The sequence below is a fragment of the Bombyx mori genome, chromosome 5, assembly GCF_030269925.1.
Source record: "Bombyx mori chromosome 5, ASM3026992v2".
NCBI lineage: Eukaryota > Metazoa > Arthropoda > Insecta > Lepidoptera > Bombycidae > Bombyx > Bombyx mori.
The window spans coordinates 4,730,860-4,743,861 of NC_085111.1; the positions used below are offsets into that span (position 1 = coordinate 4,730,860).

Consider the following 13,002-nt stretch of genomic DNA (forward strand, 5'->3'; position numbering starts at 1 on the left):
GATAGGAGAACTTACCTATACGAGCGCATATTACGCCTAATTCTGGCTGAGTAGTGTCGGTCTAGAATAGCAACACCCCATCTTTTCTCATGGATATCGTAAAAGATAACTAATAGATTCCGCTTGTTCACCGTAGGATAGGCAGGAATGGTCTTTTTTAGCGTATTATAATCGCTAACTATCACTTACTGGGGGTACCACCGTCCACTTTATGCCGCGAAACAGTAATGCGTTCCGGTTTGATGGGTAGTTGACAGCGGTTGAATAACACAATTAAAACTTCAACCTCATGTTTTTTTTACTTATTGCCCTTGTAGGCAGACGAGCATACGGCCTACCTGATGGTGAGTGGTTACGTTCGCCCATGGACTTCAGCAATGCGAGGGGCAGAACCAAGCCGCTGCCTACCAATCTGAAGTCGAGTGACGTCACTCACGTTGTGGGGTCAATGGACTCCAGCAGCTCTTTTTTAATTGCTTAGAAGGGTGGACGGGCTCACAGCCCACATGGTGTTAAGTGGTTATTGGAGCCCATAAACATTCACGACGTAAATGCGCCACCCACCTTGAGATATAAGTTCTAAGGTCTCAAGTATAGTTACAACGGCTGCCCCACCCTTCAAACCGAAACGCATTACTGCTTCACGGTAGAAATAAGCAGGGTGGTGGTACCTACCTGCGCGGACTCACAAGAGGTCCTACCACCTGTGAAGCTGGTTAGAACAAGATGCCCTCTGAGCTCGTTCACCAATCCAGTACAGATACCACCAATAAAACAGATTGTCGATACATGCTTTCAGGATTATAAATAGCCTCAGCGTAAAACGTTGATACGACACAACCAATATCTCGGACTTTGGCCCTTTGATATTTTGATGTAAATTTTGTTTGTAACTATTAGTCGCTCACGACTTGTTGACATCCGCTAAACAAATAATTTCTAGGTTATTGCCTCTGTTTAGAATTGATATCGTTAAAAAAATTAAGGACGCCCTTTCTGTATTAATATAAGAACATTTTATTTTGCTAATTAGATGTCTTCATTATGATACTAAAATACTCTTTTAAATAGAAAATAACTCTTTTTAGTATTAATGCTTAAATATTTATCTAATTATTCTGAAACATTATTTATCTAATTATTCTGAATCAGACAACATCTAAAGGTTGCTATCTAATTAAACGCCCCCCGGAATAGGCAAAGGTTACATATTCTATTATAACTACACACACCTACCTATTTATTTGCGAAATCAATACGACATGCGACAGGACCAACGCTAAATCCGTGCCTGACTTTTGAGCAACAGCGTACAATACCTCTATGGAAATAAACATTAGCAAATCGTACGTTTGAAATACTTTTGTTGTAATTTGTATATCAATCGTGTTCATTGAAAATAATCATGCAACTGTCTTTGTGTGTTGCCAGAGAATTACACCCGTATCTTTAGTCGTTCACACGAGCTTAACTCGACTCGACTCAACCTCCAACGCGCGTTTTGGTATGCTTAGTCGTAAAAATAAACTCCACTCAAACGTCCTTGGAAAAATTTCCTAACCGGAGTGAAGTGAGCGAACTGTCAAGTCAAGGTACGTCGCGACGTACCTTGAACGTTCCTCAAGGCTGGTTTTCTATCAATGTCCAAATAGTATGTGGACCGCAAATGGAAATATATGATATTGTTGTGCAATGGCCTGTATCTGTGCATGATTCCCGCGTATTTTGATAATTTAAGTTTGATAATATTTATTAATAAAGTAACTAATTCGAGGTTAGACATTTGAAACTCTTTATTTTATTATCTACATAAGAGACATATTTTGCTTACTACCTGATAAATAAAGTCAATGCGATTATAAGTTTTATTTATATAATAATAAACTGGTGGTTGTGGAAAAGCACTTCAACAACACGATGCAATCAAAATCACACAAAAGCGGCGAATAAAAATACAAAGCCGGATCCGAAATCTAAAATAATAATATGTAACGGACGTGACGTCAGCTGTCATGCCCTGCCGCCAGCCAAGCCGCCAAGCCATATTAACACGCCCCCTTCCGCCACCGTCATCGCCGCCGCCGCCAGCCAAAGCCAACGAAGGGGGGATAGTGTTAATAAAACAGCCATGCCAGCCATTTCTACTACTTTTCTGCATTCTTGCACAAATAAAAGAACTTGTCGTTACGCTGCTGGTTTTTATTGTCACATCATTTGCAACAATCAGAAGTGGCATAAAGAAATGAAACAACATCATATACACGCTCAGATCTCTCGGTATTCTGACGAGTTTGAAGAAGATGAAGCTCCTATTCCACTGGCGAGGAAGGTGTTGAAAAATTTGCTTCAGAAGGAGGTCCACAAGGCGATGCTTGAGCTACAGGATGAAGAACCTGGAACAATCAAACCAAAGGAATATCGACGTCGTCGGACGAAGAGCGCCCGCCGCCCTGTCCTTCCATCATTCTGGTTCACGTGGACGGAAACTAGAAGAGCAACAACGTGGAGAAATCCACTGTGCGGCACTACGAGCTTCACGGCGCTTCACGAGATTCACGGCTACGAGCTTCCTTCTCCCTGCCTGCGACGCTGCTGCGCGGCGAAGACAGCTACATCAAAGTCCTCAACATGGGCTCGGAGACCATCATGTGGCCGCCGGGCGAGGTCCTGCCGAGGGCCAACAGCTGCGAGGAGCCACAGCCAAACAGCCAGGTGTGTTGCATTTCTACTTGCCCTAGCCATGCCATTACAAATATTTCGAGATTTGAGGGTAGAAATAAAAAAAATTAAAAGGAGCCATTAAATAATAAGGGTCATTCAGGTTTAAAAAAATACAGTATAAGCATTGCTTTTCTACGAATACACATGATTTAGGTATTGCCAATTTAGTCCAAATGCAAATTAAGCTTACTAGTGATCAGCCCGTGTATCGCCAGCCTTACTGACTTTCTCATAATGAACAAAGGATAGTTAATTCTAAAGCTAATCAACTTTTAGATGCCGGCATTATAAAATAATCTGAATCTAGTTACGCTTCACCAGTGGTCTTATTAAGAAAAAGAACGGCGTCGGTAGGCTATGCGTTGATTATCGTGCGTTAAACGCTATCTGATTAAAATATAAGTATCCACCAAACAGTACTTCACGAGTTTACATTTAGCACAGGACTACTATCAATTAAGCATTATGCCAGACACACAAAACTGCTTTCATTACACCGGAAGGTCATTATTTCGAGTACAGTAGAACTCCTTTTGGTTTAGCATATGTGCCATCTGTATTCATGCGTTTCTTCTTTTTGTCCACATTATTCTTCAAGATGGGGTAGTTAAAGAGTCTGTGGGTAGAAAAGAAATGGGTAAAAATAAATGTAGGTCAAATCGAGATACTAGCAATTTTAAACGATTTACCTCTACCCTCGGTTGATATAAAATCAGGTTCAATAATTATTGTGAAAGTACTTGGGAAATTTTATGGTGGAGACTTAAAATTAAATATGAGTAAATGCTCATTCTTGGAGAAACAAGTCACTTATTTAGGTCATGAAATATCTTCAGCGGTATACAGCCGGGTGCAACAAAAATTGACGGCCGTTTCGCAGTTTCCTGTGCCAAATAATGCTCAGTGTGCGATAGTTTATTGGTTATGTTACTTTAGAAAGTTTATTCCCAGTTTTGCCGTGATTGCGCGTCCATTAACTGAGTTAAGAAAAAAAAAAAAGATAAATCATGGGTGTGAGGCCGTGAACATAACGCGAATTTCGAACAACTGAAAAACAGTTTATGATCCAAACCTATGCTAGCTCTGTAGAATCCTATGCTTCTTACAAAAATACAAACCGATGCGTGTAACTTAGGAATTTCTGGTATACTATTACAAAAACAAATTGACAACTCACTGCGGCCTGTTATGTATTTTAGCCGGGTTACTAGGAAGGAAAAGTGTGTATCATAGTTAAGAGCTCATAACCTGGCGGTCGTACATTCGCTACGTAGGTTCCGTGTTTATGAAGTAGGTAAACATGATATAGTAGAAACTGATTGTACTGTGGTTTGTGCTGTATACCACGCATTGCGCGATGGTGAGTTTTGAAAGAATATTATGACATTAGTGTTGAGTATAGACCTGGTGAACGTATGGAACATTTGTAGACGCGCTTAATAGGCATCCTGTTGACATGATGAACGTGAATCGTCTTAGTTACTAATTGATTCTGTACTGTGCAATGTCAGGACGAAAAGCTTGGTTCGATTATAAAGCAATCTATACTAACATTATAAAGCTGAAGAGTTTGTTTGTTTGAAGGCGCTAATCTTAAGAACTGCTGGTCCGATTTGAAAAATTCTTGCATTGTTAAATAACCCATTTATTGAGAAAGGTTATAGACTATATAACGCTAAGACCGCTAAGACCATCACTGTGTCACGCTAAGACCAATACAAGCGAAGTACCAGTAAAGAATGTTTCAAAATCGGATTATTTTCTCTTGAGAGCTTCCGGTGCGTGCGCTGCAGAAAGATCTAAAAAAAAAATGTCCGCGATAGCATATGTCTATATGTTAAGGTTGGCTCACTATAACGTTTTTTTTAAGCTAACCAAATTTGTTCTAAAATAAAGCATATTTGTGAACTACATTCCACGCGGACGAAGTCGCGCTGATGTTAAAGATAATTATGAACTAGTTCGAAAAACTTTTAACGGAAACAGACTCGCAGTCCCTTCGGCTAAATGGAAAATTGTACAAATGCATATGACGACATTTGTCACGTGGATCTAAATCATCGTTTAGCTTTGATTAAAAGCCAATATTGGTTTCTTAAAATGACACTCTTTATTAGGAAATACGTGGCAGCATGCATGTCTTTATTGTACACATGAGAAGAATAACTATGTTAAAAAAAAGAACTGTCTATATCCGATCTCTAAACCATCTGATCCTATGCGCATGGTACAAATAGATAACATGATGCCCTTCTGTATGACATCTAAAGGGCACCAACCAGTACATGATCGTAATGAAAGATGCGTTGTCTAAATTTGTGATAGCTGAACTAACGCGTACTGTAAATTCAATCGGGACCATTCGTGCATTGAAAAATATATTAATAGGGTTTGTCCAGATACCCGAATCACGTGGTGATAGACTATGGGAAAGCTTTTACGAGTAGGTACTTTAAAAAATATATCAGAAGATAAACAGTTTAGGCATACGTTAAACGGTATTGCTTGTCCGCGCGGTAATTGGCCAGGTTGAACAAACTAAACATACAATTTTATGTGTTGCGGGCAACTGATCCTAGTGAAGCTTTAAATAATTTAGTGAACTCCGTCATTTGAGGCACAAACAACACAATTAAAAGTATCAGCGGCTACAAGCCTTGTGATTTAATCTTTGCACGCTCTGGTAGGTGAATATGTGATGTTTCGGTTCCTGGTCGCGAACCAGAAACTGTTGACGCACGGCGTAAGATAGCTACAGCTAGGATAAAACAAGCGAGTACAATAATGACACACAACATTAATATAAAAAAAATGCTCATGTTTATAAGAAAAGGGATTTTGTATCGTAGAGACAGGCTTCAACTGGTTAGTAGCGCCGCTAGGATTAATACCAAATTAGACGATTTGTACTCAGGTCCGTATGTAGTAACTAAAGTAGTAGGTAACAATCTGTATCGAATTAGAAGTATATCTAAAAGGTTTACGAAGCTATAAAAACTTCATTGGCTTGGTATCAACAGATTCATTAAGGCCCTATAAAAGTATAGCCCATGTGTCCGATAACGCTAGTAGTTCCGATGAGCAGCTATAAACTGAAGACCTTTTGATTTATTTGAGAACTAAATGTTTTTGTGTGTTCCCCATTGCGGGAGCAATTGTTGCAGGATGGCCGAATGTAACGGACGTGACGTCAGCTGTCATGCCCTGCCGCCAGCCAAGCCGCCAAGCCATATTAACACGCCCCCTTCCGCCACCGTCATCGCCGCCGCCGCCAGCCAAAGCCAACGAAGGGGGGATAGTGTTAATAAAACAGCCATGCCAGCCATTTCTACTACTTTTCTGCATTCTTGCACAAATAAAAGAACTTATCGTTACGCTGCTGGTTTTTATTGTCACATCATTTGCAACAAATAGGTTAGAAAATAAATAATACACTTTCAGATTTACCGCACGCACACATATTTACGAATAACTCAGCAACCAAAACATCAAACAAGTTCATCTAGTGTCAAACAGACAGCGGCAGCTTGACTTTGACATTAAACAATGACCGTAGACTACAGAACACTATGGGTTTGATGCTAGCTTGATCAAATTTTCATCATTATTACCTCACTCGAGGACAGTTGAGGAATATTGTAATGGTCGACTAAAAATACCAAACTCGAGTAAGTTTGGAGGGAATTCTCGAGCATCATCGGATGAGTTAGAGTGGAGGACTATTTTACGAAACGTCTAAAGATACGGGCATTACTCTCGTTTATTTATTCAGGCGTGTTGGCAATTCTTAAATTTCTTTTTGTTGATGCCACAAAAGGTAGCGTCAAAAACATGTGACACAAATCTGTCAAAGGTTAAATCTTTGCGTAAACACGACTATACAACATACGTATAAGAAAAACGCAAAAGAAAAAGAAACATATCAAATGTCTTAAGGTGGGCTGGGATCACTTTCTTAAGACACTGATAACCGCTTATCTTGATGAGCCATTCGCTTATTTTTCTAATTTTTATTGCTTAGATGGGTGGGCGAGCTCACGATCCACCTGATGTTAAGTGGTTACCGGTGGCCCGTAGACATCTACAACGTAAATTCCGCTACCCACCTTGAGACATGAGTTGTCTCACTTTTAACAGTACAACGGCTGCCCCGCCCTTCAAACCGAAACGCATTACTGCTTCACGGCAGAAATAGGCAGGGCGGTGGTAACTACCCGTGCGGACTCACAAGACGTTCTACCACCAGTAAAAATGTGAAAATATTGAAAATGCTGTACTAAATATTTATATAGGTCACGACAGCGGTCAGAAGATTTATAACACCAATTTAAATCGAAATCTCAAAATTACACAGAGGCTAATGTTTATTCTCACATTATTTATCCTGTATAAAGAATTCCCAGGATTTGTTAAAATTCAAATTAGCCATTCAGTCCACGGTATCATTGTTTATATTTTCGCAAGACACAAATGTTACTTTTAATTGTGACTATTTAATATAACGCACGCGTATTATGTAGTAGTTTTAACATTGGTGAAGATTATGTTTTTTTTAAATTAAACTTAAGATTTCATTATCTAGTATAACTGGAACACAGTATGTGCAGCGTATTACGATGCAGCACGGATCAAGGAGTGGCAGCGAAATGCTTTGGAACCCTCGAAGTGCACAAGACGTAATGGCAGGGACTTCGTTCCCACCCGAAATAATGAATGGGTCGTGGCTGCTGTTCATGATTTAAGTCCACATTATCACTACATCTCCATCGCAGTCTCCTCAGGCCAACAGTTTCTCTCCCTACACCCTTTTTTTTTTTCAGGCCGGGGGCCGAACCTCCTACGAGGTCCCCGCGCCTAGGGGGCGTGCGGGGTATGTGAGACTCAACGATCTGCAGGTGTTGAGAGCAGATCGCGGGCCCAAGGATTTTAGGTCCCACCCACTAAACGACTCCCCTGCACTCTTACACCCGACGTCCGATCTCCGTCCGGGGTCAGAACCCGTTCAGAGTAGGGGGGTTCCCGCGGTCAACACTACAACCAGACACGCGGCGCCACCCCGAGGACGCCCGACCGACGGGTCGTCGAGGCGATAGTAAAACAACTCTTGCTATTACTGAGTAGAAATACCGCAGAAATAATATTTGTATTTGACATTCAATTGAGACTTAAATCCATATTAACTTTTTCAGCACGACAAAAACGTGCCATAAAAAGGTTACTCGCTCCAATTTTGTTCAAAAGCGTAACTGTGACAAATATCAAAGGTAAACACTGTTTATGGTTTGGATTTTAAGCAAAAAATCTACAACAAAAACAAACCGATTGGAAACCGTCACGACCAATACAAAAACGTATGGAAATAAAAGTGTATAATAAAGTCCGCGAGCGAATGGGAAAAAACGCATTAAAATGTCTCGTGTCTATTGCATAGAAGTTATGTAAAAAAAGCTAATTTTCGAAGTTAATATTAATGACAAATCCCTTACGCGTGTGCTCAATATAGAAAGCAGATAAGCTCCAATTAATTTATAATCCTATTAATTCTTGTTCAATGCCAGCTTAGTGCTAATGCATCTAGACAAAGATATTTTAGAGATATTATTAATTTTAAAAGATTTAATATAATTAAATTTAAATGAAAAAGAAAACGATTTAAAACCCAGCCCTGATGCGTCAATGTGTTAGTGTTTTCAACTTATATAGTACTTATATAGTGGATGAAACAAATTACCAGAGAAAATTCAGTATTAGATGACGATGTACGGAATCTGCAGTAATATTCCAGTACCGTTAATCAAGATGACATGAAATATCAAACACTTTTAAATAATATAAGCGTAACTGCAATCAAATGTAAGAGATAGAAGACAAAATCTTAATAATCACAAATAACACTTCAGCAAGTTCATTTTCATTACCCATTTATCATTATTATTATTCAGTATGATATATACCTTAGATATCCTGTTTGTATATTATGACCTTTATGCTGGTGCAATATGGCTACGAACTGTGGGAACACCGTCAATTGCTCTAATTATACATGGACAATTGAAACTGGTTATGCACCATTATTTTATTTATTTATGCACCATTATATCGAGAGCCGCCCCGCCCACCAAATCTATATGAATGTTAGTATTTCGTTGTCTCAATAATAAGTTTCTAATTATTTCAGTTTATTTACGTTCAAACCTTAAATGTATTAAAATTTTGATTGAAGTTTTAATTAAGTCTCGCACACTACTGAAGAGAAAATATTAAGACATAAAAAGCGTACTGTAAATTATTTACAATAAGTATTTCAAGTCGCGTCAGATCATAGTCAATTCTGCAACAGACATAGTGATTTTCTACTAAATATTTTTAAGGATGTCGCTTCTCCATACAATCCCAGTAGTTATAAATGAATTAAGATAATTTACAAACAAATCTATTTATTTTCACGAAAATCACCAGCAACCACACTTTTTTATGCCTTAGGTAGGTGGATGAGCTCATGGCCCACCTGGTGCTAAGTGGCTACCGAAGCTCATAAACATCTACAACGTAAATGCCCCCACCCAACTTGAGATATGAGGTCTAAGGTCTCAGTTTTAACAGTACAAAGGCTGTTACACCTTTCAAACCGAAACGCATAACTGCTTCACAGCAGAAATAGGCAAGGTGGGTGGTACACCTACCTGTGCGGACTCACAAGAGGTCCTACCACCAGTAAACCTACAACCACCAAGAAATCCTTCACTAAGAACACAGGGTGAAAGCAAACAGGACCAGTATAACCTGATATTTTTGCCACAATGAGTCTCAACTACGTTAAAGGTCAACTTATTATAGTCGTTAAAGGACTGTCCGGCGTAGGAATAATACCTTGGCATTTAAACAATCGATCCACAATATAGGTAGTTACATTTGATTGATAAACGGTCATGGATAATAAAACTACGTCCTTGTCTAAATTAATGTTGTAACTGTCTAATTGAAGCAATCACACCTTGGCTCTTATAACGGATGCCGATTGCATTATGCGCGTGTTTTAAATGCAAATAAAGTACTTCCTATAACAAGTAATTTGACGGGCCACCGAGGTCTTGACCGATTCGATATGAAATACCACTAATTGGTATTTCTATAGGGCATTGTTCCGCGTCAATTTTTTGATAACAAGACCAACCCGGATGCAACGCTCAGCGCAATGAAGTCCGTTTTCTCTTGAAACATTTTTTGTTATTGCCTTTTAATATAATACTAGAGGTCCCGCAGTAGTCGAAATTCGACTATAATTAATTGGAATTGTAAGTTTGTACACTATTATGATTGTAATTTATACTTCTATAATCACAAATTTCGCCAAGACTACACTATAAAAAATATTAACAAAGACATACAATATAAAAATTTTATGTATTCTCAATTTGACAACAGACGTCAAGAACAAAAGTTTGACAATAAATAGTAAGCATGCGTGTGTGCGTCAAATACATGGTATGTAGTGTGTGTAATGTTTTCTTTATTGTTTTAATGTATCTTTTATGCATTATTTAAAAAAATATTAGCATTGTGCACTTCTTCTCTATATATTTTATAAATTTTATACTTCTCCGTCCGCGCAATTTTCGTAAAAAGGGATACAAAGTTTTTGCTTCACGTATTAATAATATAATATAAGGTTTATAGAGTTGATCTACGTTGTTGTTCCTAAATGGTTTCAGGCTACCGAATAGGTGCGACGCATCCAAATTGTTCAACTCAAATTAGTAAAACTCAATAACGATATTTAAATTAGTCTTTTCATTTACTGCTTGAAGAGATAGATGATCAAGATCCGCCTGGCTTTAATGGGTTACCGGAGCCTATAGACATCAAGAACGTAATTGCCACCACACACCTATTCGTCGTGGCCTAAAGGATAAGACGTTCAGTGTATTCGTATCTAACGATGCGCCGGTGTTCGAATCCCGCAGGCGGATACCAATTTTTCTAATGAAATACGTACTTAACAAATGTTCTTGATTGACTTCCACGGTGAAGGAATAACGTCGTGTAATAAAAATCAAACCCACAAAATGATAATTTGCATAATTACTGGTGGTAGTCTTGTGAGTCCGCACGGGTAGGTGCCACCACCCTACCTATTTCTGCCATAAAGCAGTAATGCGTTTCGGTTTGAACGGTGGGGCAGCCGTTGTAACTATACTGAGACCTTAGAACTCATATCTAAATGACGGTAGCGGCATTTACGTTGTAGGTGTCTATGGGCTCCAGTAACCACTTAACTCCAGGTGGGCTGTGAGCTCGTCCACCCATCTAAGCAATAAAAAATTAAAACCTGAGTTCTAGGGTCACAATTTTTACAGTACAATGGCTACGTCACCTTTCAAGCCGAAGCGTATTCCTGCTTCAGGGTAGAAATAGGCAGGATGATGGCACCCACCTAAAGGCTGACAAGGCGCTCTACCACCTACCCCATTAGACAAATTATATTTTTTGCAAGTTTCATCTTTATTACACGATGTTATTTCTACAACGTGGAAGTTACTTGTGAAGATGAATTAAATGCGTATTTTATTAGAAAAAATGGTACATGTCTGCGAGATTCGAACATCATCACAGTCGCATTGATCGAAATACGATACGATACGAGTTTTTTGTCTAATCACCGCCCACCGCTTGCCCAAAGGTCGCTTTCGACGTCACTTCGTAATAGCTATATGCTTTTAAATCAATAATGACCGCTGTAAAGCTCGGCCAATTTAAATAAACTACTAACGTTTACGATTTGAAACCTAATGGGGCGACTATCTAGATTTGGACGTTTGATAACTGCCCGCCTGCGTTCTTTCAAGGTCTGCCACTCTCCTTTACAGGCATGCGGATTTACAAAGTGTCTCATAACTAACATAATGGAACCTACATTTATATCCGCTAGTTCGTATTTTAAAGAATTAAGAAAATAATTTCTTCTTTACTTTCAAAAGTTTAACGAACATACGGGCCACCTGATGGTGAGTGGTTACCGTCACTCATGGACGTCAGCAATGCCACGGACTAAAACAGGGATAGGGGTTTAAGCTTTCCACAGAAGAAAATCGCCGGATCCCCACCCACGCGGCATGTAGGGTATGTGGGAGTTGAACCTCAATAAAAACTCCTGCCGCTCACAGCCGGCGCCCTACCCCAGACCGGACCGGAGCCCAGTCGGGGCTATTGAGACGGCGGGACAGGATTGACGCAGAGCATATTACATCCATCCCGCCGTCCCCCAGGCGCCGGACCGGTGGCCGTCGGCGACACGACCACCGCTTCCCTCGATCGACGAGCCGCCTTGATGGCGCCGCACTACCCCTTCCCAGGGGGTTTAAGCTTACAACATGTTTAAACAAACGTTTTACTAAAACATGAATGTTTTACCTCATAGCTCTTTTATCGTCTGAGCCCCAGTAGGTGCCCTTGAAATTCGTATGCTTTAAGAGGTATCTATAAAATGACATAATATCTAAAATGTCATTGTGTAAGATAGGTCTGCAAAATGTAGCAGCCTAAACAATCAAACTGTCATATATTCAAAAATGATAATCGGTCTTATTCCAACTAACCAAAAAAAATTTTTTATTTCTTGCATAGATTCGTGTACGAGCTCACAGCTCACCTGATTTTAAGTGGTTACCGGAGCCCTTAGACATCTACAACGTAAATACCGCCGTAACGTAAATATGACACCGTCATGAGTTCTAAGGTTTCAGTACAGTTACAATCAAATAGCTGCCCCACCATTCAAACCGAAACGCATTGCTGCTTCACGGCAGAAATAGACAGGGTGGTACCTACCCGTGCAAATTCATAAGAGATCCTACCACCGGTAATTACGCAAATTATAATTCTGATGATTTTTTTGTTGTTGTTTTGGAATGGTATTCCCACCTTATTTATATATTCCGTGGTATTCCCTAAACCAAAATTAGAACTTAAACAGATAACAACAATAAAATAACACGGTTCACACAAACCAAAGTTAATATCCAAGACGCAAAAAATACAAAGCGGACACGCGAACGAATAAGGTGACGAATTAGCGACATATCCTCGCGCGGTTATGACATGGAAAATGTTCATTATACCATTACGAAAGACTGACAAACTGACATACCGTCTTGTGTACCATGTACACGCCAAATATAGAAGTGTATCAGAATGCTCCAGATCGCATTTTTCATATAGATTAAAATAATCAATCGATAGCTATGTACTTAACTGAATTTATTCCTATACGTGAATATGGTT

At 39.4% G+C, this 13,002-nt stretch overlaps 1 protein-coding gene across 1 annotated transcript; it reads left to right on the plus strand.

Moving 5' to 3' along the window:
- The first annotated feature begins 2,002 nt into the window (after positions 1–2,002).
- On the plus strand, positions 2,003–7,931 carry LOC134198854 (uncharacterized). The gene is made up of 3 exons (XM_062668485.1): positions 2,003–2,712; positions 5,886–6,096; positions 7,911–7,931. The coding sequence occupies exons 1-3, from the start codon at positions 2,129–2,131 to the stop codon at positions 7,929–7,931; spliced, it is 816 nt and encodes a 271-aa protein (XP_062524469.1). The 5' UTR covers positions 2,003–2,128.
- Positions 7,932–13,002: the final 5,071 nt, after the last annotated feature.

Bases quoted from the DNA above. Each gene is read 5' to 3' on its own strand.
- LOC134198854 (XM_062668485.1), top strand. From the start codon at position 2,129: ATGCCAGCCATTTCTACTACTTTTCTGCATTCTTGCACAAATAAAAGA. The intron at 2,713-5,885 runs GTGTGTTGCATT...CAATTGTTGCAG, and splicing joins AGCCACAGCCAAACAGCCAG to GATGGCCGAATGTAACGGAC. The intron at 6,097-7,910 runs GCTGCTGGTTTT...TAACTTTTTCAG, and splicing joins ATAAAAGAACTTATCGTTAC to CACGACAAAAACGTGCCATA.